Here is a 25,445-nt window from a genome sequence, read left to right on the forward strand (position 1 = left end):
GGCTTCGTTAAAATGAAAATTAAACGAATACAATGGGGTAAGAAGCATTATTTCTCTGATTTTCCTGCTGAAGAAAATGTCGAATCCAAATTTAAAAGGAAGACAAATCTGTGGAAACGTCTATGTTGAAATTAAAGTAATATTCCAGCCCAAATCTATCCATCTAATATCAAATATTCCCCTTAAGTTTCGTAGTTTCCTCACTGGCAGAACTTCTCACTCGGCACAGCTTGAGTTCAGTCAACGACAGTGAATTCCAACGGTGATGGTTTTAAAAGAGAAATCAAAACTTCCATAACATTTCTCCTGCAGCTCATTTCTCCCCGCCGTCTATTCGTCTGCTCAGTGTGTTCCAGAGATCATTTCGCCCGGATATCACTAAAAACATCACTTTCAACAGCGCCTCAGGGCTTCCAGCAGGGTGATAACACCACATACAGGCGGATTATTTAGCAATTTATCAGTGAAATGACATTTGCTGAAAGCAGACTGAGCAAATGGATGGACAGCGGTGCGGTAGATGATGATGATCCAGGGAGATATTTGAGGAGTTTTGAAACGTTTCTTATTCTAAAAACACAAGTAAAAATTGGACTCATAGAACAGAATGTGACCGAAGCCAAATCTAAGCACCGTTTTAGCCTGTTTGGATGGTACAATCGATGTAACACCGCCTAAACGCCTGACATCTGTTCAGTTTACAGCGTAAATGCGCCGTGAAGCTTTGGATACATTTACAAAAGGAATAATTAGAGTTATTTGGCGGATTATACATTATACGAGGCGTCCGTGAATGCATCGGGAGTGTGTGCGTGTGTATGCGCGTGTGTGCGCGCGTGTGTGCGTGTGGAACGATAGTAGCGGGTGAGTCCGGCCCCTGGGTGGAGATTTGTGTGATTGATGGTCACCTCCCGAGTGTGTTTCATACACCCCCCCCCCTCTCAAACACACACGCACACGCACACATACACATACACGTACACATACACACGTACACGCATACACACACGCACCCCTCTTTCTCGCCCCCCCCTCTCTCTCCGGGGCTGGAATGTGGAAACGGGACTTCTCTCTCTCTCTCTCCCCCCCCACCCTCTCTCGCTCTCTCTCGCCCTCTCTCTCTCCCCCCTCTCTCTCCCTCAGTCAGTCAGTCGGTCAGTCAGTCAGCGCCGCACGTTTTCCTGCGCCAGCACCGGAGTAAACTAATCTCTCCGCCGGTACCGCGTATCGGTATCAGGACTGAAGTGATCCCGCGGTGAGACTTTTGGATCTCTTCCCCCTGCCCGGTATTCGTCCCTCTTCTCCCGCGTCGCTGCTCCTCTTCCTCCGCTGAATTGAAAAGTTTGCTCGGAGACCAAACAGCTGGAGCCCGCAGATGGAAGCAGCCTGTCAGGACAAACCCAGGGCTCGTCACTCCGCCGCGCTCCTAACATGTAAGATTGCCACCTTATTCTCTCATTATGCTCTTTAGTCACATTCCGATACTGCGCATTCAGCGGCACTCCGGGTCGCATCTGACGACCAATCACCGGTGCTCTTCCTCACTATGTTCCGATTACTCTGGAACGACTTTGAATTGGGTCCCGATCTCTTTTCCTTATTGATGTATTCCTCTTTTCTACTGTGATTTCCTTTATAATCTCTCACACTGCTGCTGTGAATGTGTGTGTGTGTGTGTGTGTGTGTGTGTGTGTGTGTGTGTGTGTGTGTGTGTGTGTGTCAGGCTCAGTATTTCTCTACATTCTCTAAATTAAACTCACATTTGCAGCAGCTTCTTGTGCGGTGGCTCCAGTAATAAGCTACCTGTTGGGATACACACACATAATGTTATCATATTGCATATTCCACTTAAATGTTGCTGAATGGTGGTGAACTTATATATATATATATATGTGTGTGTGTGTGTGTGTGAAATTCATATCTCTGGTTTTCATTATATCCTAATTTAGGCAGAGACGTGTGGGAGGAGAGATTATAACGTTTCATATCATCACTCAGAAGTGTAAAGCACATCGTTTCATGTCTGTTTGACGTGTTTACTCTCTTCTGTGTACATGTGAGGGGCGATCGGTGGATCATGAATGATGTCATACTGGAATGATGTTTGGGTTATTGAATAAGTGGATTCTTTCATGTGACTCTGCCTCACAGTTATTATGCTAAAATGTCATTTCCCCCCCGAGCCGCTACACTGATTTCCAGCCAGGCAGACAGTTTTTGATTTTATAATTTCAAATGGTATTAAATTAACAGCCTGACGTGCTCTGTGGAACAAATGTTGATTCCGTCTGCGCTCCTCTTCCTCGCAGGGACCGGGACTCACTGAGGAGGTGAAGAATTGCTCGTGTTGGATGCTCGCTGCCAGGCTTCCCACAACCCAACGGCTGCTCAAATCCCTCCTGTTAGTTCAGTGACTGTGTGGAACTCGTTTGCAGACTGTTGACCATGGCGTCCAGTCTGACATGTGCGGGTGTTATCTGGGCCCTTCTGTCCCTGCTGTGCGCCGCTGCCTCGTGCGTCGGCTTCTTCATGCCCTACTGGCTGCTGGGGACCCAGATGGATAAGCCCGTGTCCTTCGGCACGTTCAGACGCTGCTCCTACCCGGTACGGGATGAGGAGAGTCAATCCACGGTGATGCTGGAGCAGTGCGGGCGCTACGCCTCCTTCAACGGCATCCCCAGTCTGGAGTGGAGGATCTGCACGGTGGTGACGGGCGTGGGGTGCGGCCTCCTCCTGCTGGTGGCGCTCACGGGCCTCATGGGTTGCTGCATCTCTGACCTCATCTCTCGTACCATCGGGCGCGTGGCCGGGGGCATCCAGTTTGTCGGAGGTGAGTTTCCGCTCTTTTGTCGAGTCGCCAATAGGCCGGCTTACTTGGGTCCTGTGTGTTTTCGCTGCATAGACATGTTGGGTCTTAACTGGACCGCTCGGTGGATCAGGGCTCAGCATTGTCACCGCACAGTCAGGAGGTCCCAGGTTACAAGCTGACTGCTGCCTTTCATTGTGGACTTTGCATGTCCTCCCCTTGTGTGTGTGTGTGTGGGTTCCTCTGTTTGATTCCTAGACCATAAGGAGAGAATTAAATCAATGTACTTTCAGATAGTTGATCCAGTCTGGCAGTGTTGCAGTATTTTGGTCTCAGGTTGCAGCAAAGACGTGTTCTGAATTTGTTCTCAGGCTGGTATCTCCCTCATAGTCAGGACTGCTGAGACTCTATACTATTGTGACCCATGTACAGCAGGCATACATGCTAACTCCTCACATTTCCACTCATTCTGCCATTTGGAAACACATGTATAGCATTTGTGTGAATGGTGTAGCTCCTCAGAGTTTGTTCTCATAATGGGGGGCAGGGTTTACTTCAGCAGGGAATACAGCAGTTTCTAAAGAAGTATGTCTGATGTTTGCATCAGCACAGCTGCCACACATTTGTTTAGATCAGAGCGGCGTCTGCCTGCCGCTCGTTTGAGTCGACTGGATCAGAGCCAATCAAATTGAGGATCTTCACACAGAGCCAATGTTTCATCTGAAGGCCCATTATTCAAAAACGTCCCTTTGGATTGAGAGTCCAGAAGTCTGACGGCCCAACAGACCCACTGCTCTGAAATACACACTTTGAGTTGTTGGCTGTGTGACGGTTCTCTCAGTTTCAAACACATTAACAGAATAAACACACGGACAATTACTTCTCTTTTTGCTGTTTCATTCATGATTTACTGCAAGCAAACCAATAACTGCTCCATGTTCCTGCTTCTCTAACGTCCAACGTCTGAATATCTGAGAACACAACAGTAAGAGCACATTAGTGTTAACATGACATCACCACTATATGGGGCCAAGCTGTAGTGTGTGTGTGTGTGTGTGTGTGTGTGTGTGTGTGTGTGTGTGTGTGTGTGTGTGTGTGTGTGTGTGTGTGTGTGTGTGTGTGTGTGTGTGTGTGTGTGTGTGTGTGTGTGTGTGTGTGTGTGTGTGTGTGTGTGTGTGTGTGTGTGTGTGTGTGTGCGTGCGTGCGTGTGTGCGCGTGTGCTCATTGTCCTGCAGCTACAAAGATCTGAACAGTCAAAGGGATATTTTGCAATACTTTCCATTGACTGATTGGCATTACATCACTTGGATGAAAGAAACAGTGATTTTGTATGAGTATCTGATTTGGCGCCGCCATCATCAGAATGCTGTGCACATTTCCTGCCTTGTGCAACATCTGCTCCCATTTCCACATGTTTGGATTCGGCTCGTAACTTGTAAATGTAATGGAAAGAATCATCTGCCAAAGAGAACAACGTCAGAATAAATGGCTGGACTTACATTCCTGATATATGTCATTATAAACACCGCACCCTTCCTCTGTTTGTAGTTTCATATAGAATCCTGTCAACACTGCAGCTCCGACCCCATAAGTGCCTTTTCTGTTTGTTTCTTCCCTATAAGTGGACGGCAGTAGTGTGTGTGTGTGTGTGTGTGTGTGTGTGTGTGTGTGTGTGTGTGTGTGTGTGTGTGTGTGTGTGTGTGTGTGTGTGTGTGTGTGTGTGTGTGTGTGTGTGTGTGTGTGTGTGTGTGTGTGTGTGTGTGTGTGTGTGTGTGTGTGTGTGTGTGTGTGTGTGTGTGCTCCTGTCAGTTTGGCACTTGCTCCCCCTCGGGATGTGATGTGAGGATCCAGTGAAGCTTCTGTGGAAGGAAGCTAGCTGAAGTTTTCCCTGCCCTAGTTTAAGAAGCTGCGGCGCTGCAGCCCTCTCATTAACTTGCATACCACCCGGTTCACCGCTCTGCTATTTACAATCACTTGAGTTTGGATGTGTAAAGTGGAATGACAGAAAAGCAGGTTGCAGGCGGGATTTGACAGGAGCTGCCAGGAGTTTTTTTTTCTCCAAGAAGGATGAATCTACAGAGGACCACCAGAAATGCACCCTGGCCTACTTCTAACAGGCTGAGCTGCTTAGCAACCTGAGTGTTAATGATGTGTAATACGCTGGATGATGAAGGTGAAAGCCGGGTGGTTTAGTGAGAAATGTGCACTTTTATGTAAGGCGAGCTGTTTTGACACTCACAGTAAACCTGAGCTTGAAGCATGGAGCAGCAGCAGGAGCATGAAGCATGGAGAGTTACATCAAGCTGCTATTTCTGCTCACAGGATTAAGAAATCCCTGTCTGCCTTTTTTGTGCGGTTTTCCTATTCAATGGGCAAATTCACACACACGCACGGATCTAAATGGAGAGAGTGCAGGGGGGGGACGGTACGGGGGGGCACGTTGCAAGGGGCAGCACTCGGATCTTTTTAACTCCGACGCTTGCGTGCCAAAAGGGCAGAGACGTCTCAGAGAGGCTAATTGGAAGTGACACAATTTGGGAGCTCGGTGGCCTCTTTTGTCTTGCATCACTTACAAAAGTGAGAAGAGGGGGAGCGTGAACGTGGAGGCAGGTTAGGGAGGCTGCAGGCAGGGGAGCCACGCCAGATGATTGAAACGTTCGGCAGCTAACGGTCTCACTCACACATTCGCTTTACGTTAAACCGAGGGAAAGGAGCCAAGCGCTGAATTTTAAAAAAGGAGCCACAAGGGGGGAAAAGCCAAAATGTATGCAGAGATTTAATCAAACCTCAAGCAATTAACAGGAAGGAGGAGAAGGGAGTAAATGAAGCGTACAGCCGGTGCAACAATGCATGTAAATTTACCAGACGTAAAGGTTCATTGTCCGACGCTGGACGGTAATGAAGAGTGTCTGACCAGAGAGGAGTTCCATTAAATTAAAGTCTGTGAGTTCGTTAACATGTGAGCCATTCTCCCCCCCGCCCCCCCCCCCTGCTGTAATTAACTCAGGAATGTAGATTGAGACGTGTACATGGATGGAATTAATAGGATTCCGTGTCTGGCCAGAAGTGAACCAGGTGGGGAAAAGCAGGCAGAAAGTGTCTACAAGCTCATAAAGTTAGTTTTTTTGGATTTATAGACTTTACAAGAGAATTTATTGGCTTTTTTCTCAGTTTGCTTTATCCAAATCAGCCATGTGCAAGTGATTCCAGGCCTGGCTCAGTGCTTATAACCCAGACCTCCTCCGCAGAACAGAGGTTGAGAGTGTGTGAGGGGCTGTGAGCGTTCCGGGTCGTAAATCACAGGCCGCAGATCTCCGCTCGGCTTAAGTTCAACAACTTTCTTGGCCGTCTAGTTGGCTCGTCTTCGCTCACGCAGCCGCCGGTCTCCGATAGGCGTGAGACGCCGGCGCTCAAACTGATTCCACGCCGGGATTCTGGTTGTGCTGGAGTTTGATTTCCCTCCTGCAGAAAAAGTTGTGCGGAGGCGCCTCAACCCGAGCCGAGCACAGTGGGAACAAAGCTGTTTAACGTTTCCTTTTCAGCAGTCACGGCTCAGGGAAACTACAGTGCAGGGTAATCTAAGCCTGGCAACAGAACGTGTGTGTCTGTGTGTGCGTGTGTGTGTGTGTGTGTGTGTGTGTGTGTGTGTGTGTGTGTGTGTGTGTGTGTGTGTGTGTGTGTGTGTGTGTGTGTGTGTGTGTGTGTGTGTGTGTGTGTGTGTGTGTGTGTGTGTGTGTAATGAATGTCTCTGTGTCGTCTTTTGTCTGCACTTCCCTCCCTCTCTTCTCAGACTGACAGGTAGTTTTCTTTTGACATTTTGCCATTTGATTGCTTCATGATGATTGACAGTATGACAGCACTTGCGATTGGACGACGGCTTTGCTCCGTCGCCAATTAATCCGTCGGCACGCACTGCTTATTTTGGAGCCTCCGCATTCCTGATTTTCCACACGGGGCGGGGGGGGGAGCTTCCCAAATCCGTCTGCGGCTACGTGTCGCCGGTCTTGTTAGAGAAACTTGAGTTGTGACTTTTCCACCTGAGCGTCGTACAATCGGAGCTTGAGAAAGCAGAGGAGGGCCCTTTGCCAAAACTCTTATGTGGGCGCCAAGGTAGAGACAAAGAGGGGCGAGGTGCCAGGTTTGCAAAAAGACCAGGGCTGGAAAATACAGGTTGTGCTGCTTCAGAGAGACTCAATTATAATGTAGCAGGATCATAAACCTGTTTGTTGCGCTTGTATACAAATGCATTATTGTGGAGATAATATTATTCTGTATCCATTATGTCCTAAACATTCATTTTCTGCCTCCTCGGCTTGATTTCCTTGCCAGACGCTTATCGTTCTCACACTGCAAAAGCCACGGACCTTAACCTGGATTTGTGTGTGTGTGTGTGTGTGTGTGTGTGTGTGTGTGTGTGTGTGTGTGTGTGTGTGTGTGTGTGCTGTAAATTGGCCCCGGTCCAAACCTTTTTCTCTCCGATATCACAACTTGTCCGAGATTTAAATTGGGCCTAAATTTGTGTAGCGTGGCGCCACTTCTCTCTTTTTTTTTGTCCCGGCAGATAAATGGTCTGCTGATGAAGTCGGCGGCTGCCAAGTCCGACCCATAGCTTAAAAAGTGAAATCATCATCGTGAAAGTCAATTTTAAAACTGGCAGCAAAGCGGCGGAAAGATGCCAGTTTTCGTCACAGCCTTTTAAAAAAAGCCCCGCCGCTTGATTTTCCAAGTGAAAATAGAATAATTAGTGTTTTTGTCTAAATAAGAAGCGGAAGAAAGATGAAGAGACGCCAGCAGAGCGTCGGCTCATTCCATCACTTTTACAGGCCCAAAGAAGGCTGATTGTGAGCTCGGGGATGATGAATTAGCTCCATCAATTGGAATTGAGAGTCTGTTTGTGTCAGTGACGAGCAGCTATTAACCCCTTCAGTCAGTCGATTGAATGAAACTGCGAGGATTCACACTCTCTAACCGTTCTAAATTGATTTGCGGCATTCGCAGCTGGAAAATAAATAAATAAATGTCTCCTTTGACTTATGAAGAATGGCAGCCGCATTGAAATTCATTTAAAGCTTTTGATATAAAAGTCAGTTAGTTACTGGAGGCTGGAGGATATTGATCCTCCTCCAGAAGGCGTCCTGGGTGTACGTGCCATGGATGAGGAGCCTGTTCTTGGCGGGGAGAGAGTATCTGGGGTGCGGATAGAGGAAGTGGCGTGAGGTGCAGCACGTTCTCTTGCAGGACTGCGGCGCCGCCAGAGGAGCCACGGACTCACGAGGCGCAGGTTCACCCCAAGGGACCAGATCGAAATACCTTTAGAAACGACTCAACGCAGCACCGAAGGGAGCCGGGTGGTCAGCAGGGAGCCGCTGGAGTCTAATTCAGTCTGTGGTTGTTGTGAGAAGAACCAGTAACCACGACTACAGCTCCAGCTAACAATGTTATGAATTGATTTAAACACATTTAAGGTCTTTTATGTTCATTATACCCCTCAGATTTGCTCTGATTTAAGCTTCAGAGTGACAGGAGGAGCTTTTAATTCTCTGCTGGAGCATTTATCTTCTTTAGTTTCCTCTCTTGAGTGGTTGCAAGGTGTGTTTTTTTCAGTTTTTGACATCACGGGGTGAAGATATAAAAAGACGTGCAAATGCAGCTGGAAATGTAATCGGATTTTTCTAAAAACGCACAAAAGCAAAACCAGCCTGTGTGTGTGTGTGTGTGTGTGTGTGTGTGTGTTTTGTGGAGCGACACAGTGGCTGCTCCCCTCCACAGTGTGCACAGGCTTGTTGGCTGTACTGCTTGAATACTTCCCACAGCAACTTCCACTGAGTCTGCAGTTGATCTGAAATATCCAATAATTGGCCGTGTTTCCTTCTGGGAACGCTTTCCCGTTTTGTTTTCAGGGTGATTGGCTGTGTTTACACGCCGGTGCCAGGATCTTGTTTGCCCACATTGGTGTGGAATGTCAGTAAATGAACAGTTTGAACCCACAGTGAGCCGCTCGCTCGCCGTTTCACTGCAGTTTGTCTCAGTTTGTAGCCATGGCTCTATATCCAGCAGCTCTATTGTTCCCTATGAGGCACAACACGCAATATGACAACATGCAATAGCCCAGATTACGTCTCGCTTAAGGCCGGATGCAATCAAACCCGGCGTGTCCGCTTGCGTGTGTGTGTGTGTGTGTGCGTCCTCTCTCTGTGGATTCTCATGTCAAGGGCGTATGAGCGATAAATTTAAGACATGTAAATAAATTACAGATGGGCCGCCGCCGTGGCTTCCATGGTGTTGCCAGCGGCTCTTTGGCTCAGGGTTGTGTTGTCCTGTTTGAGTGCCATACCAGCACAGCCAGGAGCTTTGTCCTTGTGTTGGGCTTTGTGAGCCTCTGCCAGCTGGAACCCACCCAGTCCCAGAATGTGCGCTTCCACTCCCCTCCCCTCCCCTCGCCGCCAGCACTCACTTTTGGAGAGGTACAACAAAATGAGGCGGCGTCCGGCGATGAAGAGCTCATCTCACAGCGGGGGGGAGGGAGGGAGAGGGGAGGGAGGGAGCGTGCGCCGATTTTCCAGCAGCGGCGACGGCGTCTTTCAGATATTCACTGTTCCGGCTCGGGATCATAAGTCGTTTCATTGTTTCCCGTCGTGCCTCATCATCGGCCTCATCATCGGCCTTTCCCGTTTGGCGTTGAGGTCAGACGATGACTGCGCTCGCCTCCACGTTGCATAAAGCTAAGGAGATAACATCGTTGCCATATGTTTGAGTGGAGAAACCCATTTCGGGGCGTAATGGTTTTCCGAATGCCATTTTGCTCCTCGTTGCTTTCGTTTCCGGCCACTGATGGTGATAAACTGGACGTCTCTTCCTCTGGCTGATTGATCACCTAAAGTGCTCACCACTCTCGCTAGACTGTAATGCGCTCGTTGGGCCCCGGCGGCTATTTTCTGCTCCATACATACGGCTCCCTCACCGCCGCTACGCCCAGCACCTCCAGGCCTGTGTGGAGCCGGGACGCAGTAAAACGCAGGCGATCTGTTTTCCTCCAGCGCCAAACTCCCTCACCCTCCTCCTCCTCCTCCTCCTCCCTCACCTCTCCGTCTCTCTCTCTCGCTATCAACTCCTTTTTATAACCCTTCTTCTCTTCGGGGTCACTGCTGTGTTATTTCCGCCGCTCTGAATCCCAAACTCTCCATTTCAGGCTGGTTTCACCTTTCACCTAATTCTACTTTCTGTCCACCCCTCTCTGTGTCCTTCGCCTCTCCTTCTTCATCTCCTCCTTCCCTCTCCCACCGCTCCTGCACATTGCTGTCTGCTGTGAGTAAAAAGGGGGGGAAATGGAGGAACGGGGCCAGCACTCAGTGACCCGAGGAGGACGGACAGAGAGAGGGAGAGAAGAAGAGAAGAAGAGAGAGTGAGAGCGATAGAGAGACAGAGGGCGGAAAGCCGGGCATCAGCGGGGATTTAGTTTGGTCAAACAGGAACTCTGGGTTACCAAAGGACAGACGGGATGGTTATTTCAGTCTGTTCCTCCATTAAGTCATTGTTTTCTCCACCACAGTGGCAGACGTGCTGCTGCACATCGGGACGTTCTGGTCTCCTGGAACAGAACAGATCCAGAAAGCGTGTCTAACACCAACACAGCTACAGTATATATGTGTATGAAGAAAAAGGAAGAGGAAAGGAAAGGAGCGAGCGTGAGAGGAATGAGTACATGAATACGGGGAGCGTTTGCTCTCTTAGGCGATTACAGGAATTGATTTCAGGAATTTCTCCTCCAGCTTAATCAAAAAAAGGGCAAAGCTGTGAGAGCAGACGGCGTTATGAAGGCGCGTCACGTCTCCTCGCCCATCCCGGCCCGGCGCTTTGTTTGGGTTTGGGTTTTTTTAGCGCTCAGTCATGTAAAGAAACTATCAGATAGGTGTGTGTGTGTGTGTGTGAATGAATGAATCAGGGGTGCTTATGCAGCTGCTTAACAGATGGCTGAGGCTCTGCTTCTCTGTATCACTGCTGACACACACAGAGGAGGGCATGTCCGCGTCGGCGCTCTCGCCTTTACTTACAGTGAGTAATGGTTCAGTCACAGGTGGGACACCAGGCAAAGGCATTCGCTTGGTTTCAGACCTAAACAGTGAAGAAGAGGAAGAACAAACCCATCAGCTTCCTGTTATTTGGTCTTAATTCGCTGCATGTTGTGTCTAATTAGGGATAAAGAAGATGGAATGCCCGTGTTTGACCTGTCAGACATCACTTAGGGAGTCAGGGGTCGTGAATATGCTGAATAAATGAATAACTATGGATTGGATGGATCGAGTCTGAGCCTTGAGGGATGAAGTCGTTTGTTCAGTATTCATGCCCTGTTTTACAGCCTCACAGGCGCCGCCGCCGCTTTAACACTACAGTTAATTATACCCTGTGCTTTGCAAGTGAGGGGGGGGGGGGGGGACGTGGGGTCAATACTGCTCTCCTGCTCGGGCAAACAGCCGAGGAAATAGAATGCGGGGCTGGATGTATTGGGACGCATCTTCAAATCAAATGGCAGCGCCGGTAGAGCACGACTGTGGCGTCTATTTTGGTATTCAAGAAAAGAATCCGCAGTAATTGCCTGTCTTAAGTTGCTTCACCCTCAAAACCAGGGATTCGTTTTGTTGTTAGCGTCCGCGTCCCAAAGAGGCAACGTGTACAGCCACTTACCACTGACTCATCTTTCTCTTCTTCTTCGCCACTGTGACTCGTGGACATCTCATTTAATTTGACTCAATTTGACTCGAGTGTCTGAAAGGCGACTGCCAGGAATAGAATGAAGAGGTTTATGTCGAGTCCAAGCGCTTGTGGCAGGTAATGTGTGTGTGTGTGTGTGTGTGTGTGTGTGTGTGTGTGTGTGTGTGTGTGTGTGTGTGTGTGTGTGTGTGTGTGTGTGTGTGTGTGTGTGTGTGTGTGTGTGTGTGTGTGTGTGTGTGTGTGTGTGTGTGTGTGTCTTGGTGAGAATGAGATCAGCTGGAGGAGTAGAGAAGCGTTTCCCCCCCTCAGTTTGTCACTCAGGCACATTTGGCCAGGGTGGTAGACTGGGAGCGGGTGGGGGTCAGGTGAAGGCAAGCAGCTGCAGATCAGCCTGGTGGAGGAGGAGGAAGAGGAGGAGGAGGATGATGGGCGATGCAGCACCACATGCATATGTCTGTCACCGGCGCTGCCAAACGTGTTAGTGCACAGTTTTGTTAAGTGACTTTACATGCGTGTGTGAGCAGACAATCTTAGTGGCAGATGTGTGTGTGTGCGTGTGTGGGTGCATCCATGTGTGGATTGGTTACTTTGTTTGCACGTGTGTTTTTAATGGAGCGTGTCTGTGCCTTCATCTGTTCCTGCTCACGCGTCGGTCCGGCCTGCAGAGGTCAAGGTCTGGCTTTGCTGTCTGCCGTGAGGAATGCTGGGAATTTCGGGTAAATATATTTTACCCCTCCGCCCCCTCTTCCTCCTCCTCCTCCTCCTCCTCCTCCTCCTCCTCCCTCCTTCCCTTCCGGGCCCAAACTTTCCCGTCTTTGCGGCGGCAGCAACAACCAAAAAATATTAATTTGAGCCTCCTCCTAATGAGCCCACATGCACGCGTGTGTGGAGCGAGTGGGAGCGTTTGAAGTGAACACGTCTCACAGCATTGAGCTCTCATCTATATTTAGAAGGCGGTTGTGAATGCAAACCCAGCAACACTTCAGGATATCTCCGTTATGAATTCAACCTATATAAATTAGATGCAGCGAGACCCCCAGAGGGAAGAGGTGTTTGTGTGTTTAGTGATCAATATGAATTAGACGGCAGTGGAGGGCCGCTGAAATGTGCATTCTGGGCTTTCTGCAGCTCAGCAGCAGCAGCAGCCGCCGCAGCAGCAGCAGCACGCCATCAAAGGCACCTTGTCGCTGTAATAAGCAAAATGTCACTCCTGTCATTATCATAAAATGACAGCCGTGTAATTGTTCTGCGTGAAACAGGTCTCAGGCTAAAGAAGAAAAAAATAGAAATGTGCAAGCCTCAGTTTTTATTAGACTGACACAAGCCGAACAATTATGTGGGTTCTGTTGCCTACAGCTGTAGTTGTTGTGAGTGTTTAGTGTTTGGGTGGAAGGCGTCGCTTCGCTTCGCTGTGACTTCACTTCTGCTTGGCTTCCCAGACTCTCATTCCAGCTGGTCAGCAGTTGGGTGGGCTTCTTCCTATTATAGGATCTGGTTTCCACAGCAGCAGGGGGTGCAGAGCAAAGAGGGAGTGAGGAGATAGGGTCACCTCCTCTCCCCAACCCCCACCCACGGGAGTCTTGCGGCGGTGGTTACGTAAAATAAACAACTGAAGGTACAAGTTGCTATTAAACGTGCCGTTTCTAAGAGATCATTCTTGGAGCTTGCCGTTCTGTCGATAGTCAGTTTCCCAAAGTCTATTTTTACCTCGCATGAACAGATTGTAGTCAAGCCAGGACAGTCAAGTGGCACGTTGTTGACTGGCCTTCCCCAGAGCCTGGAGAGGGAAAGAATCCAGCAGCAACAACACACCAAAGCAGGAAATACAACTGCGCAAGAAGGAGCTGGAAGGATCAGACATTCACCTGATCTCCACAGCAGACAAGAGCAGGAGGGGAAACCAGGCTCTGATGGCTTTGAGCCTCTCGGTCCAAAAAGCTCTCAGCTCTGTGAAAGCATAACACAAGTTCTCTGGAATGTACAGGGTGGACTTCATCTGGGAGGGAGCAGAGCGGAGGACTATAAACGGGACAGAAGGCAGAAGCGCTCCAGCCTTATTTGTGTATGTTTATGATGGCGAGTGGGGAAACGATGTCCATATAAGGCAATGCTGTGGGAAATAAAAGCCGAGCGGACGGCGTTGGCAGGTGGGGGGAGGAGGATGGTGATATCAGCAGCGATACGTTATCTCTGAGCTCGCCTGTGCGGGGAGTGTAACACACATTCAAGCACAAACTTTGACTCCCTTTGATTTCATCAAAGCCCTTTATAGCCGTGAGTCATGCAGCCTGTTTGCCAGCCGGGGACGGACGCCAGGAGTCGTTTATGCAGAGAGGACATATTAGGCTTGTTGTCACTTCACTTGTTGTGTAGTATAACAAACAGTATCTGTTTGTACCCAGTGTGTATGGTGGTGTTGCAGTAAGAGAGAGCTGGAGCGCACTAAGGTGTTGTTGACGTTGACGTTTAAACATTGCAGAGATTTACAGCAGATCCCTAAATGTTAATGAGGACATGGACATTTGCATAAAGCACCGTGTCTCCTATAAGTAAAAGTTAACGAGCGGTAGAATGTGCTGGAGTATGTAGCGGTTGTGAAGCGTTGCATCACATCCGTGCTCCTCGCAGGAACGAGAAGACTGAACAGAAAAAGTGAAAGTTGAGAATTCTGCCCCTGTACCAAAGGGAGCAGAGGAACAAAGATATCCTTTGATCCAGCAGAATGCCTTTGCTCTGCGCTCTAATTCTGAGCCTGACCCAGACTGAGCCCCCTGGCGTTGCTCTCCCAGCACCCAGGCAAGCCGACTACACCCAGTTTCTAACCTGTGGGCCTGCCGATCCCCATGGCAACAACAGCCCGGGCTCCAGTTACAGCAGAATATTACAGAAAGTCTCCCGGACGTGATTTAGAGTCGCAGCGTGACCGGACCCAGGGCTTTTAATCACACGCTTGGAGCTGCTGAGTGCTGTCGCTGGAGTCGGCCCGCGAGCTGATGTTTCCAGCCGGAGATCGGGGAGGATGATTTGCAGTGATTAAATACAAGTTACTCTGTTTTCTACACTGCCAACATGATGAAAACACCAATATCCAAGATTGGACAACGACCGACATCCATAATTTCTCCTGCGGCCGCGTTACCGGGGCGACATGTTTCAGATCTCAGCCCGGTTGTTATTTTCATATTGATTTGTCGTTAAACACATGTGAGTCATCATCAGAGTGGAGTGTTATGTGTGTGTCCGTCTCCACCTGTGTGTTTGAGACTTCCTGAGCGTCATTACAGGGACAAATTGGAGGGAAACTCAACCCCTGTAATATGGAGCCGCTAAAGACGAGGGTGTCACCTCTTAGGATGAAGTAGAGTGGCGAAGGAGCAATTACACAGTGATTATATGTGGAGTTAAGCCCCTGGGAGTTGAACCTCTGAGCTTCAGTGCCAGGCGGTATCGCTCGGCATCTGCTTATCTTCCTGCACTGCCAGCAAAGACTTGATCATTAGCGAATGTGTGGCTATCATGACGGTCATGATAGTGCTGCTGTAATGGCTTGTCTTTGTTGGCATTCCCCTCAGGGCAGAACTCCCTTCCCTGCCTGCTGCTGCTTCTTCTGCTGCCTCGGGTCTCTGTTCAGAGGACACAAAGACATGGAGACTGCAGATAGGCCTTAATGAGGAAGTAGTCAGTTTGCATTTGGCTTATTCGCGAAGCTTGACATTGTTATTTCAGTGGGAAAGTATCCAAATAAGAACAGATTCTGTGTATTTGTCGTCGTAACACCGCTGTTTCAGCAGCCGGACAAACCGTAGGGACAAATTGACAGCAGGGCTTGAAGTTGAAAGTAATTTCTCCCCATAATGCCGAGTCTCTGTGAGAGCTGCAGGATCAGGGAAGCGATGTCCTCTAAAGCTGTTCTGCTCAACGTGTTCCAGCCTGACCATGATGTTCCTCGCCGGCTGACATTTGAAGATAAACACAGAGTGAGTGGACGCGCGGCCGGAGGAGTGGGGCTCCTCTCTCGTCTCTCCCCGGTGGAGAGCTCTCAGCCTCATGACGGATTCCGATTCGCTTGTCATGTGCAAAGAGTTAGATAATAGGAGCTGAGAAGTCACAGGCGCGCTCAGGCGTGCCGATAAGGTGGAGACTGTCAATCACACGGTGGTGGAGTGGACGCGGTGTGGATTCATCTTTTATGATTGCCTTAATGATATTATAGCGTGTCCTCCTCCCACACGGGCCTGACCCACAAATTAAATGTTCTCCAGGAGTCTTTTATGTCTCAGTAACTCCATCAGATTTCCCTGTGCGACGACGTGACAGAGAGACAGAGAGACAGAGAGACAGAGAGAGAGTTTGACATCAGTCACTCACCCACAAACAGCACAGACATCAAGGTTAATCTATGAGCCAGCCGCTAAACTCACACTGGCTGCCAGCAGAAAATGTCAATAAAAGCTCACAGACTGTACCGAGCACAGAGACCCTGCAATACCCTGCTGGGAGCAGGGCAGTAATGTCCATTATTACCTCAGCCCTGGCTCCTCGGCCAGCCTCCACTGTGTCTGAGCCTGTGTGATCATTTAGCTCCCAACGCCTCAGGCAATGCAGTTGGAGATGAGTTATCCTTTATTTTTGCCTGTCAGAAAAGAAGGGAAACAGCTGAAAAGCATGTGGAAGTGTTGGCTGCTGATCTATGCAGGAAATGTCCTGAGCAGTATCTTTAGTTTTTTCTACTTGGCTGATGCATCTGGAGAGATTAAGCAAACTTTGTGATCAGACCAAAAAGGAAGAGTTGCACTATTTACCAAAGTGGGGCTGGTTGTCTAGTCCACAGTGTGGTTATGTCTGTATGAATGTCGGTGCAAAATAGTGAGCCCGTAAACAAGCCTGTGCTCTTTGATCCTCCTGGCCTGGCAGCAGACCAGGACACCAGACATTTATTGTTCATGTCAAACTCTATTGACGCTACGCTGGAAATATCCTGGCAGGATGTTTTTCTACATTTGGACGGGAAGAGAAACCACACAACACTGCCAGGAGGCCGAGCCAGAGATCCCCAGCATTCATACAGCAAAGCAACAAAGGGGGCAGCACCCCCCCCCCCCCCCCCCTGTCCCCAGTGATATCAACCAATGCAGATCATTTCACTTTTATTTATTGAGGTTTTGAGGACATCTGCCTCTGACGTTTCTGCCAGCGCCCCCAATCTGGACGAAATTAATGCATTTTCATTTGTGGGACCCGAGGTGTTGAAGAATGAAGCCAGAAGCCTCCGCAGAAATATGCTTCCTGTTCATCCTGGAGCAGTGGAAACTAAATGATATTCACTTGGGCTGCAGCAGAAGTCCCAGTAGTGGACGTCCCAAAGGCTGTGGGAGATCAAACTGAACGGATCTTTCATTTTGGTATGTGCACACTGAGTGAAAACAGGCTCAACACATACAAATGAGGGAAAATAACCACAAGCAGGGTAAAATGTGTGTGTAAATTGAGTCTGGCCCTTTAACAAGGGGGAAAATTGGAGGCAAACAGTGGAAAAGCATCAAGCGGTTCAAAGCAAATCAGAGGACTTTTTATTTGAAGGCTTTATTCCCAAAGGGTTGCCTCTTTTGTCTGAAGCTCACACTTTGCTGCCTCTTCCTCATCCTCATCCTCGCCACGCAGAGCAAAGCTCCGACAGCAACGTGGCAAAAATACGAGCGTGCGTCAATCCTGGTCTTTGTTCCAGATCCTCCAGAGACGGATACAGTGGAAGACTTAAGAGGAGCGGAGGACTCCTCAGGAACGGCGGTGGGCGATTTGCTGCTGACGGCCGCGTGGAGATTTCCCTTGAAATCGGTTTTAAAAAGATCCATGAATACAACACAGACACGACTTTAAACTTCACACAGAACAGCCTCGTGTGTTTTAGAATGACTTCCATTGTTTAGATACGAGCGAGGAGGTGGTCAATGGATCCCAAAGTTAAAGCTGCGCCGTTCGATAACAAATCAAGACACACAAAGGGGACGTGGTAAGAGTTTGTGAGTTCCATTCTCAAAGACAAATAATGTTAGAAACTCTGCTGGGATTTCAGAAATACGCTATTTGCTTTTTATGGAATTCAAGCAAAAAAGAAAACAGTTTGTACAGCGACGTCAGAGTGGTTTTAAAGATGTGAGGCATTCAAACAGTCGTCCCCCCCTGCTGCTTATTGATGGGTTCTCAGCAGGGTGTTGCTGACTCAGGCAGACACCTGCCCTGAGCCAAAGCGATCCGTAATCATGATCAAAGCAGCGATCTGTCACCTGGGAGACGGGCGTCCTCGCGCCGGAGCTTTGTTGTTCCACGGTCCTCCCACGCTTCTTGGCAAGTCCCGCGGGCAATTACACGGGAGGCGGGACACCGGTGTCCTCGGCGGGGTGGAGCGTCGGACACTAGCAGGGACCCGGCCCGGGGGGTTGTGACAGAGGCATCAGCGGGACTTATTGATCTGTGAAAGGAGATCTGGTCCGCCCTTTTCCCTGAGCTGCAGACAGGCCGCCATTTGTCACTTTGTGATGGCGAGCGACTCTCTGCTCCGCTGCCTAAACCCCAGTGGTTTATGCTGCTCAGTGACAATCTTCACATGCAGCACATTCAGCTGCTGCCGCTGACCTCCACATCCTGTCCTGTCCCCTAAATCAGAGGAGGAAGTAGGAGAGGCACATTCACTGAAGTACTGCGCTTAAGTTCAAATATGAGACTTTCTACGTCTACTTAACATTTCAAATGGAAATATTGTACTTTTAAGTTCAGCTTTAGGTACAAGCTGTTGTTTACTTTCAGACAGAACATTAGATAAACACTAGACTTAATTTTTACTCTCCTCTCTCTACTCTCCTTCTCTCTCTCCTCTCCTTCTTTCTCTTCTTAATTTTCCTTATTTTCTTTCCTGTTCCTTGCCAATTATCCTCGTTTTCTTCTTACCTCGTTTCATTTCCTGTCTATCCTTTAAAGTTGAGTCCCTCCTCCTCCTTCCTTCCTTCCTTCCTTCCTCTCTCTCTCTATCCATCCTTTTGTCCTTCCTTCTTCATCTACATGGAGACTTCATGCAGGCGTTGTACCCCTAAAGCACTTAAGTCATTCCTTAAGACATTACTTAAGTTAATGATTTGAAAACTTCTACCGCTGATCTTTTCTTCCCGCTCAATGTTGATCTACTAAAAGCCAGTCTGCCATTAATTGCCTCATCAGCCCCTCGGCTAGACACACGTGCCCTCTATCCTCTTCCTCTTCCTCGGCGTCTCCTGATAATTAGTCAGCTGTTAGACCTTGAGTGTGAGGAGTAGCGCCTCGCCAAGGGCAGCGTGTCGCGTGCAAAGCAGTGCTGTGATGAATGGCCGTGTATATGGCTGATCATATATCTGCGAGCGCGGCCTAATGGCTGCAGGCGGCGGGCGAACGCGGTGAAAATGGGCTTCTGTCAGCTGAGTGGCTGCTAATGTAACATCCAGTGATAATATTAAACAGCTGCACAGCCAATCTTAATGTGTTTAAATGGCCTAGGACACATAAAGAATGACTAGGACTGTCCAAAGTGTTTAAATTAGTCTGTGTGTGTGTGTGTGTGTGTATGTCATATTCTTTTAAAGAGCTAAAAAGGTTCTGGTTTTATTCCCTTTTATTTATTTATTTAGTTTTTATAATGGATAAGCTTCCTTGTAGCCAGTTAAGATTCATTTGGCTTCATATCTCCTAAACAGTGAGAGACATACAGGATATAAATACAGGAATCGGAATAGGCCACGCCCCTTTACACTGTCACAGATTATTGAATTCAAAATGTAAAAACAACACATTTTATTTGACTTCAACCACTTGACTGGTTCATTTTCCTTCACTCTTCACCAAATGAACAGGATCTTAATGTTTCATAAGCTCAACCATAGCTCCGTGGTCATGAGTCAGATTCATGGACATTTTATGCAATTCATCCTTGGACAAAAACCTATTAACAGATAAGATTTGACTTCTCTCAGCAGCCTGTTACTATGCAGACCTGCTGTGTGTATCCAGGTCCAGCCCTCTCACACTCACACACTCACTAACACATTGTGCCGCTTTACTTCAGCTCTCTCTGGTCGTCTGTGTCGGATCACGTGCCGGTCATTCCGCTCTGGGAGTTGTAAAACACTCCGCCCTCTCTCAGCGCCCCATTCCTTTATACTGTGGCGTGTCAACTGTGATCCAAACCTAATCTACCAGCCCAATAGTGAGGTCCCTGCAGGGAGCCCGGGGGCCCCGGCCCAGCACCATTGCCTCATCTGTCTTAAAGACAGGCCTTAGGCTTGCGGCCGGTCCCAGGTCTGTTTCTTTCCCGCTTGCATATGCGGGACTACAGGGCCGAGCTGCACTAAGTGTTCATCTGGTCACCAGGTGGCTGCAGGAGCGCTGGCCTGTCTCTTCCCTAGGGGGCTGTTAGTTAGTGTGGAAATGGAAATCAGCAAAAAAAAAGAGCCCAGTTGCCTCAGGGGAGCCTCTAACCTCCCCGGTGGCAGCCAAGCATGCGTGACTGTGCTCGCACGCCGAGGTGACGCTGGGTAAACAGCACAGGAAGTTAGTCTCGCCAGCTCGGCTGTTGTGGATTTTCCTGTTTCCACTTCGGTGTCAATTGTTAGCGGAGGAAACATGCAAACATAGCAGCCCGGATCGTTTCCCTCTTGTTCGCAGTAAAACGCAGCCCCGGCTTTGTCACGTTGAGAGTTTATTACAAACATTCAGTCATGCGATTATGTAAATGTGCGTGCAGAGGAGAGGCTCCTCATTGGTGCGTTTGTTCTCCGTTACTGTCAGAGATTAAGATTTAAGTGTTTGCTCGTGATTTGCATCCATTCAGACTTTAGAGGCTTGGTTAGTCTCTTTTTGGATTCTGTCCACTTCTTAATCAGTTCATTTTCAGCTGGCACACAAAGTACGACTCAGGCAGATATGAATTTTAATTTGGCCCGATTAATGATTATCAAAGCCTCAGAACCTGATTCATCTAGGAGGATCAGATGGATTCCTGTCTCAGCCTCTTTCACAGTGAATCTACCTGAGTGCTTCACATGTGCCAGCCCTGTGTGGGAGCCGCCATGTTGTTTTGAATGGAACAAAGCTTTATTGGAAATGGCCAGTAGACAAAACAGTGTGTGTCTGCGTCTGCGTCTGCGTCTGCTTGAGGGATAAAAAAGATTCAATTAAATCGAGCTCAACTGCTGTTTAGTTGCACTGTTGCTGTACATTTAACATGAAGTCACCGCGCTGCAGCAGATGGACCAGGAAGCTAATGGCTGTTTGTTGTGGCACGTACACACAGAAAGTTTAGTGTTTGTGGCAAAGGGAGTGACGCGTCGGCCCTGATGGAGGCTCCTTTGTTTGTTCCCCCCTCACAGGAAGTCAAATACAGGTTCAGCAAACTTTAACCCGAAGATGCGGCGAAGGAGACGATTTCTGATTTATAATGCGGCTGAAATTTGGTTGATTTTGTCTCTTTAGAAAGTACAGAGGCTGCAGCTCGTCTTCAGCTCATCTTCCTCTGCTCTGCCTCTCCTCTCTGCACACACAAAGAACACATTAACACCCTTCTAATGAAATCATAGGCATTTTTAAACAAAGATTTGAACTGAGTGTCAGTCATGTGTAGACAATCACATTACAACTTCTCCACTGCAGTGACTCTCCCTCCCATTAAAGTGGTATTCTGATCTCCTCTACAATGTAATTATACAGAGAAATGGACTTCTGTCTGCCTGTGAAAGCTTCTGGAATATGCAGAGGAATTTATTTAGCTGATTTGTTTGATTCACTCAGGCTGCATGTCGGTGTTTGGTGGTTTCCTGTTTCCCTCTAATTACCTCTGGCAGCTCAGATATCCTGTATGAATCCTTTACATTTCTCTGCTGCGACTCTGCATGGAATGAATAAACTACCACACACATGAGCTCCATTTACAGGTTCCCTGGAAGCGAAATAACATATTTAGAAGTCATTTTGTGTCTTTTGTAAGAGGAAGCGAGGTCTTATTTGAAGATACACACGTTCATGTCTGTAAAAACTCAACAGAGCTCCGTTTGTCTTGGAAAATCTCTGCAGGTTCTCGCGGCGTATCCCTGTAACGCTGTCACATCTCTGTATTCATGCACGGTAGTCACTGGGTGAAAACCATTTTGAGCATCTTCCTCCCCTCTGCCCCAACCCTGAGTCTTCACCCCCACCTCCCCCTTCCCTCCCTTCCATAGGCTGCTGAGGGCTGATGGGAGCCGCGGCTGGGGGAGGGTCGTGAAAAGGAAAGTGACTCTGGAGGCCTCCCGTGGAATTTTTGCATACCACCAGAGAAAGTGGGAGGGATTTTTGCACCTCGGCAGATTCCCAACCCATCCCCTCTCCCTCCCAGGCAGCAGCATCATAAAGTGTGCAGCAGCAGCTGGTGTCAGGGAGGAAGACGGAGAGGGGAGGGACGCCCTGCTATCTCACTTACAATCTTCTTTAAATAAAGGCCAGTAAGCAGAGAGGAAGAGGAGGGGGGGGAGAGATCATGCACAAGAGCAGGAAGATGTGGAACTCATCCCTGCAGCAAATCACCAGATGGGGCAGATCTAAATCAAGTTCCTCCTGCTATAAATACAAAGAAAAACAGGCGGACATGCAGGGAATAAAGAGCGGCAGCATATTCAGTGGTCAACCTCTGTGGTGGAACGGAGTGCTGCTCCTCCGTGCTTTGCATTTCTCCTCTGAATTCATCCATGAAGGCTCTGGGTTTCTATGCGGCGCAGCCATGGGAGCCCTGGCAGCTCAGACGTGTCGCCCGGTTTCAATATGCTCGATTCGGCGTCGGTTTCATTTTTACAAGAGAATCCTTTTCCCTCGTCGCTCCGTAATGAAATGGTGAGCGAGGGGCTACTTGGGCTGAACGCTGGGGCCGGTGTGGTCTCGTCCTTCTTCTCTTATCAGGTACCATCATCTTCAGATGGGTGGACGGGGCGGGGTGGACGGGGGGTTTACTTTGTGGGCCCTGAAGGATCAATTAAGCCGTCAGGAGGGAGAGAGACAGTAATAAGACGTGCTGAGGAAGAGGTCCCGGGCTCCTTGGGGAACTGTGTTATATTCATCACCGCCCCATGTTCACACATTCATCACTGGCACATTACAAGTTGTAATCAGTCACAGATGTCAGGGGTGTTGCTGCCTCTCTGTCACTGCCTGTAACCCAACCTCCGTCTCCGCATCGTGCATTTAAAGTACAGCGTGCAGCTCCCAGAGTCCAGCAGCACGGCTCGCTGCAAACAACAGGACGTGATAGATGAAGCTGATTAGGCCCCGCGATCAATTACGGTATTATAACATGCAGCTAGGAGTCATTGATGAAATATTAAGCGATACACTGTTTATTCCACATTCCTCATAATAACCCAGCCGCTGTAGTGGAACGGAGCTGAAAGCAACAATACTGGAATGTTATCAAAGGAAATGAGTCTTAAATTCAACAATCCTGAGTCTGTAAGCACAAATTAAAGTGTTTATATAAAGTTTAAGACTATAAGTACAAGGTATAAAAGTCTAAAGTGAGGAAGAGTTTTGTTTCTTTTAGTTTCTTTGGGTCGAAAATCGTTCATTTCCAATTTGGTGAATCCCCCCGTGCGTTCAGATGAATAGGAAGAAGGATAATGAAGGGAAGGAAGGAGGGAAGGAAGAGAAATGAGGCTGAAATGGGCCAACAGATGAAAGTCATAATGCAAGATGAAAGGAAATGAAAGGAATCAAGAAGAGAAAGGATTTAAATTAAAGATATATCACTGACATTTCTTGAATTTATATGAGAGCCAGTCTGAAATCTGAACCTTCATTGAATCACTGATTCTCCCGCACAAGGACAGACCAACACACTCCTGCGTGAAATGAATGTAGAGCTGAGAGACGCTGAGAGACGCCGTCAGCGTTTCATCTTCACACATTCTAATCACACACACACACACACACACACACACACACACACACACACACACACACACACACACACACACACACAGTCTCACGTGCTCTGCTGGCCTCTCTTAAATCTATTTGCAGCTTCTCTCTCTCTCTCTCTCTCTCTCTCTCTCTCTCTCTCTCTCTCTCTCTCTCTCTCTCTCTCTCTCTCTCTCTCTCTCTCTCTCTCTCTCTCCGCCCGAGCCGCTTTCACACTTTTTCCAAAGGTTGGATTCATGCAACACTTCCAGAGCCAAGAGAGGAAGAAAAAAAAAAAACCTGTCAGTGGCAATTTGTCAGTGTAAAGAAAAGGGGCAAAACACTCAGCGAGGTGTTTGATGTGTGTGTTTCCTGCAGCCAATCACAATGAAGTGGAGGTGCAGCAGCTTCAGCTTCAGTCGCTCTGAAACATCCAGATGCCGCTGCACTCTCCGATCTGTTTTCTTGTTTGGACTGAGTTTGTTTCACCCCAGCCAGACCTCAATTTTCACTTTGCTTATTATGGTCTGGACACACTCCACTCCAGCAGATGATTGACAGCTCTCTGCTTTTTACAGGCCGACGCTGAAAACACAACAGACTCCTCAAATTATAGGACATTATAAGACCTAAAAAAAGCAATATTTTCGCCAAGCTGTGTTCTCTAATATACAAGGGGTTGATTGGCAAGTCCTGAGCCAAGCTTGGCGCCGGCGTTGCCTGCACCACCATCTGTCATGAGTGTGTGCTGAGGTCCAGGATGGCCCGTCACATTCTAGGACAGCATCCCAGCTACGGGGTGGTTGGTGGGGAGTAAAAACATTCTGGAACAGGCGCAGCAACAACAATCAACCTAAACAAAGGAACCGGCAACCGCAACACACCTGAGGCGCCATTCTATAGACGCTTTCATGGTGCAGCAGATGACACCCTCGTGATGACATCATCGCAGGCAGAACAGAGAGTGCAGCTGATGTAGAATGCAAAGCGAACACACTGACTTTGATAGGTGTGACAGGCTCAGAACTTATCAATCAAGGCTCGTATCCCTTGTTACCAGCTGTGTTGTTCATGCTGGGGTTTTATGCTAATTGCTGTGTTGCTACGCGGTGCTCAGGTAGCATTTTTACGCGTCGGTGTATATTTTTCCATATCATAAAGCCTGTAAGCGCTTTAGTGGCTCCGTCAGAGGAAACATGGAGCCGCTGCACCAGTCGAGCCTCGTTGGCCTCGACCATATGGTGCCGGTGGAACAGCCAGCGCCTGGGGAGGCTGCAGCCTTATGGTGGCAGGAAACACACGGGCGGCGCCGTAGCACAACACACGGCGGGTGAAGGAATGCGAGTATGCAGGCGGGCGCGGCGGAAGGAAGGAAGGAAGGAGAGCGAGTCTTAGATGTGCGACAGAGACGAACGCGCGAGAGGAGACGAGCGGACGAGGTCAGAAACGACCTTCAAACCAAATTACAAGGTGCAGGGCGTCTCAGCTCTCTGCACCGCCGTGAAGACTAATGTGTCCGATACATCGCTCACCATCTGCATTCATTTTCCCCGCCGCCGCCCGTCCGGCACTCTAACAAACGATGACATCTGTCCTCCTTCCTGACGCCGCGCCTGTGTCTTATTGAATTCAGTCACTTCCAGCTTCTCGTCAACGCCGACTCCTGCTCCTCTGCGGTTTGACATTTAAGAAGCGTCTCTGTTGTGCCCTCTGTTACACACACTTAAAGAGAATGATAGTGATGCATTTAGGAGATTGATGCGGGCCACCGGCGGATGAATGCCTTCCCCGCCGATCGGGCTCACGAGGAGATGCGGTGCGTTGGCGGTTCCTTCGTGTCGTGTGACCTTTAGAGGAAGACTCACAGGATCCTGGGACCATCTGTGCCCTCCAGGTGCCTCTAATCCCATCGCTGCATCACTCAGCGGGGATTGGTGCCTAAACCTTTTGCATCGTGCCTCTGATATTACTTACAGTAGACCTAGAC

General features: G+C 48.7%; 1 protein-coding gene across 1 annotated transcript in view; it reads left to right on the forward strand.

The window, feature by feature from the left end:
- The first annotated feature begins 1,095 nt into the window (after positions 1 to 1,095).
- Positions 1,096 to 25,445, forward strand: part of LOC142995463 (LHFPL tetraspan subfamily member 6 protein) — a 44,183-nt gene continuing 19,833 nt past the window's right edge. The window contains exons 1-2 of the mRNA XM_076146542.1: positions 1,096 to 1,433; positions 2,310 to 2,830. Of these exons, the coding sequence (XP_076002657.1) occupies positions 2,446 to 2,830 (385 nt within the window). The 5' untranslated portion in view covers positions 1,096 to 1,433; positions 2,310 to 2,445. The remainder of the gene's footprint in view (positions 1,434 to 2,309; positions 2,831 to 25,445) is intronic.

The sequence above is a fragment of the Genypterus blacodes genome, unplaced genomic scaffold (assembly GCF_046128005.1).
Source record: "Genypterus blacodes isolate CSIRO-AG114 ecotype Tasmania unplaced genomic scaffold, CSIRO-AGI_Gbla_v1 ptg000032l_1, whole genome shotgun sequence".
Classification (NCBI taxonomy): domain Eukaryota; kingdom Metazoa; phylum Chordata; class Actinopteri; order Ophidiiformes; family Ophidiidae; genus Genypterus; species Genypterus blacodes.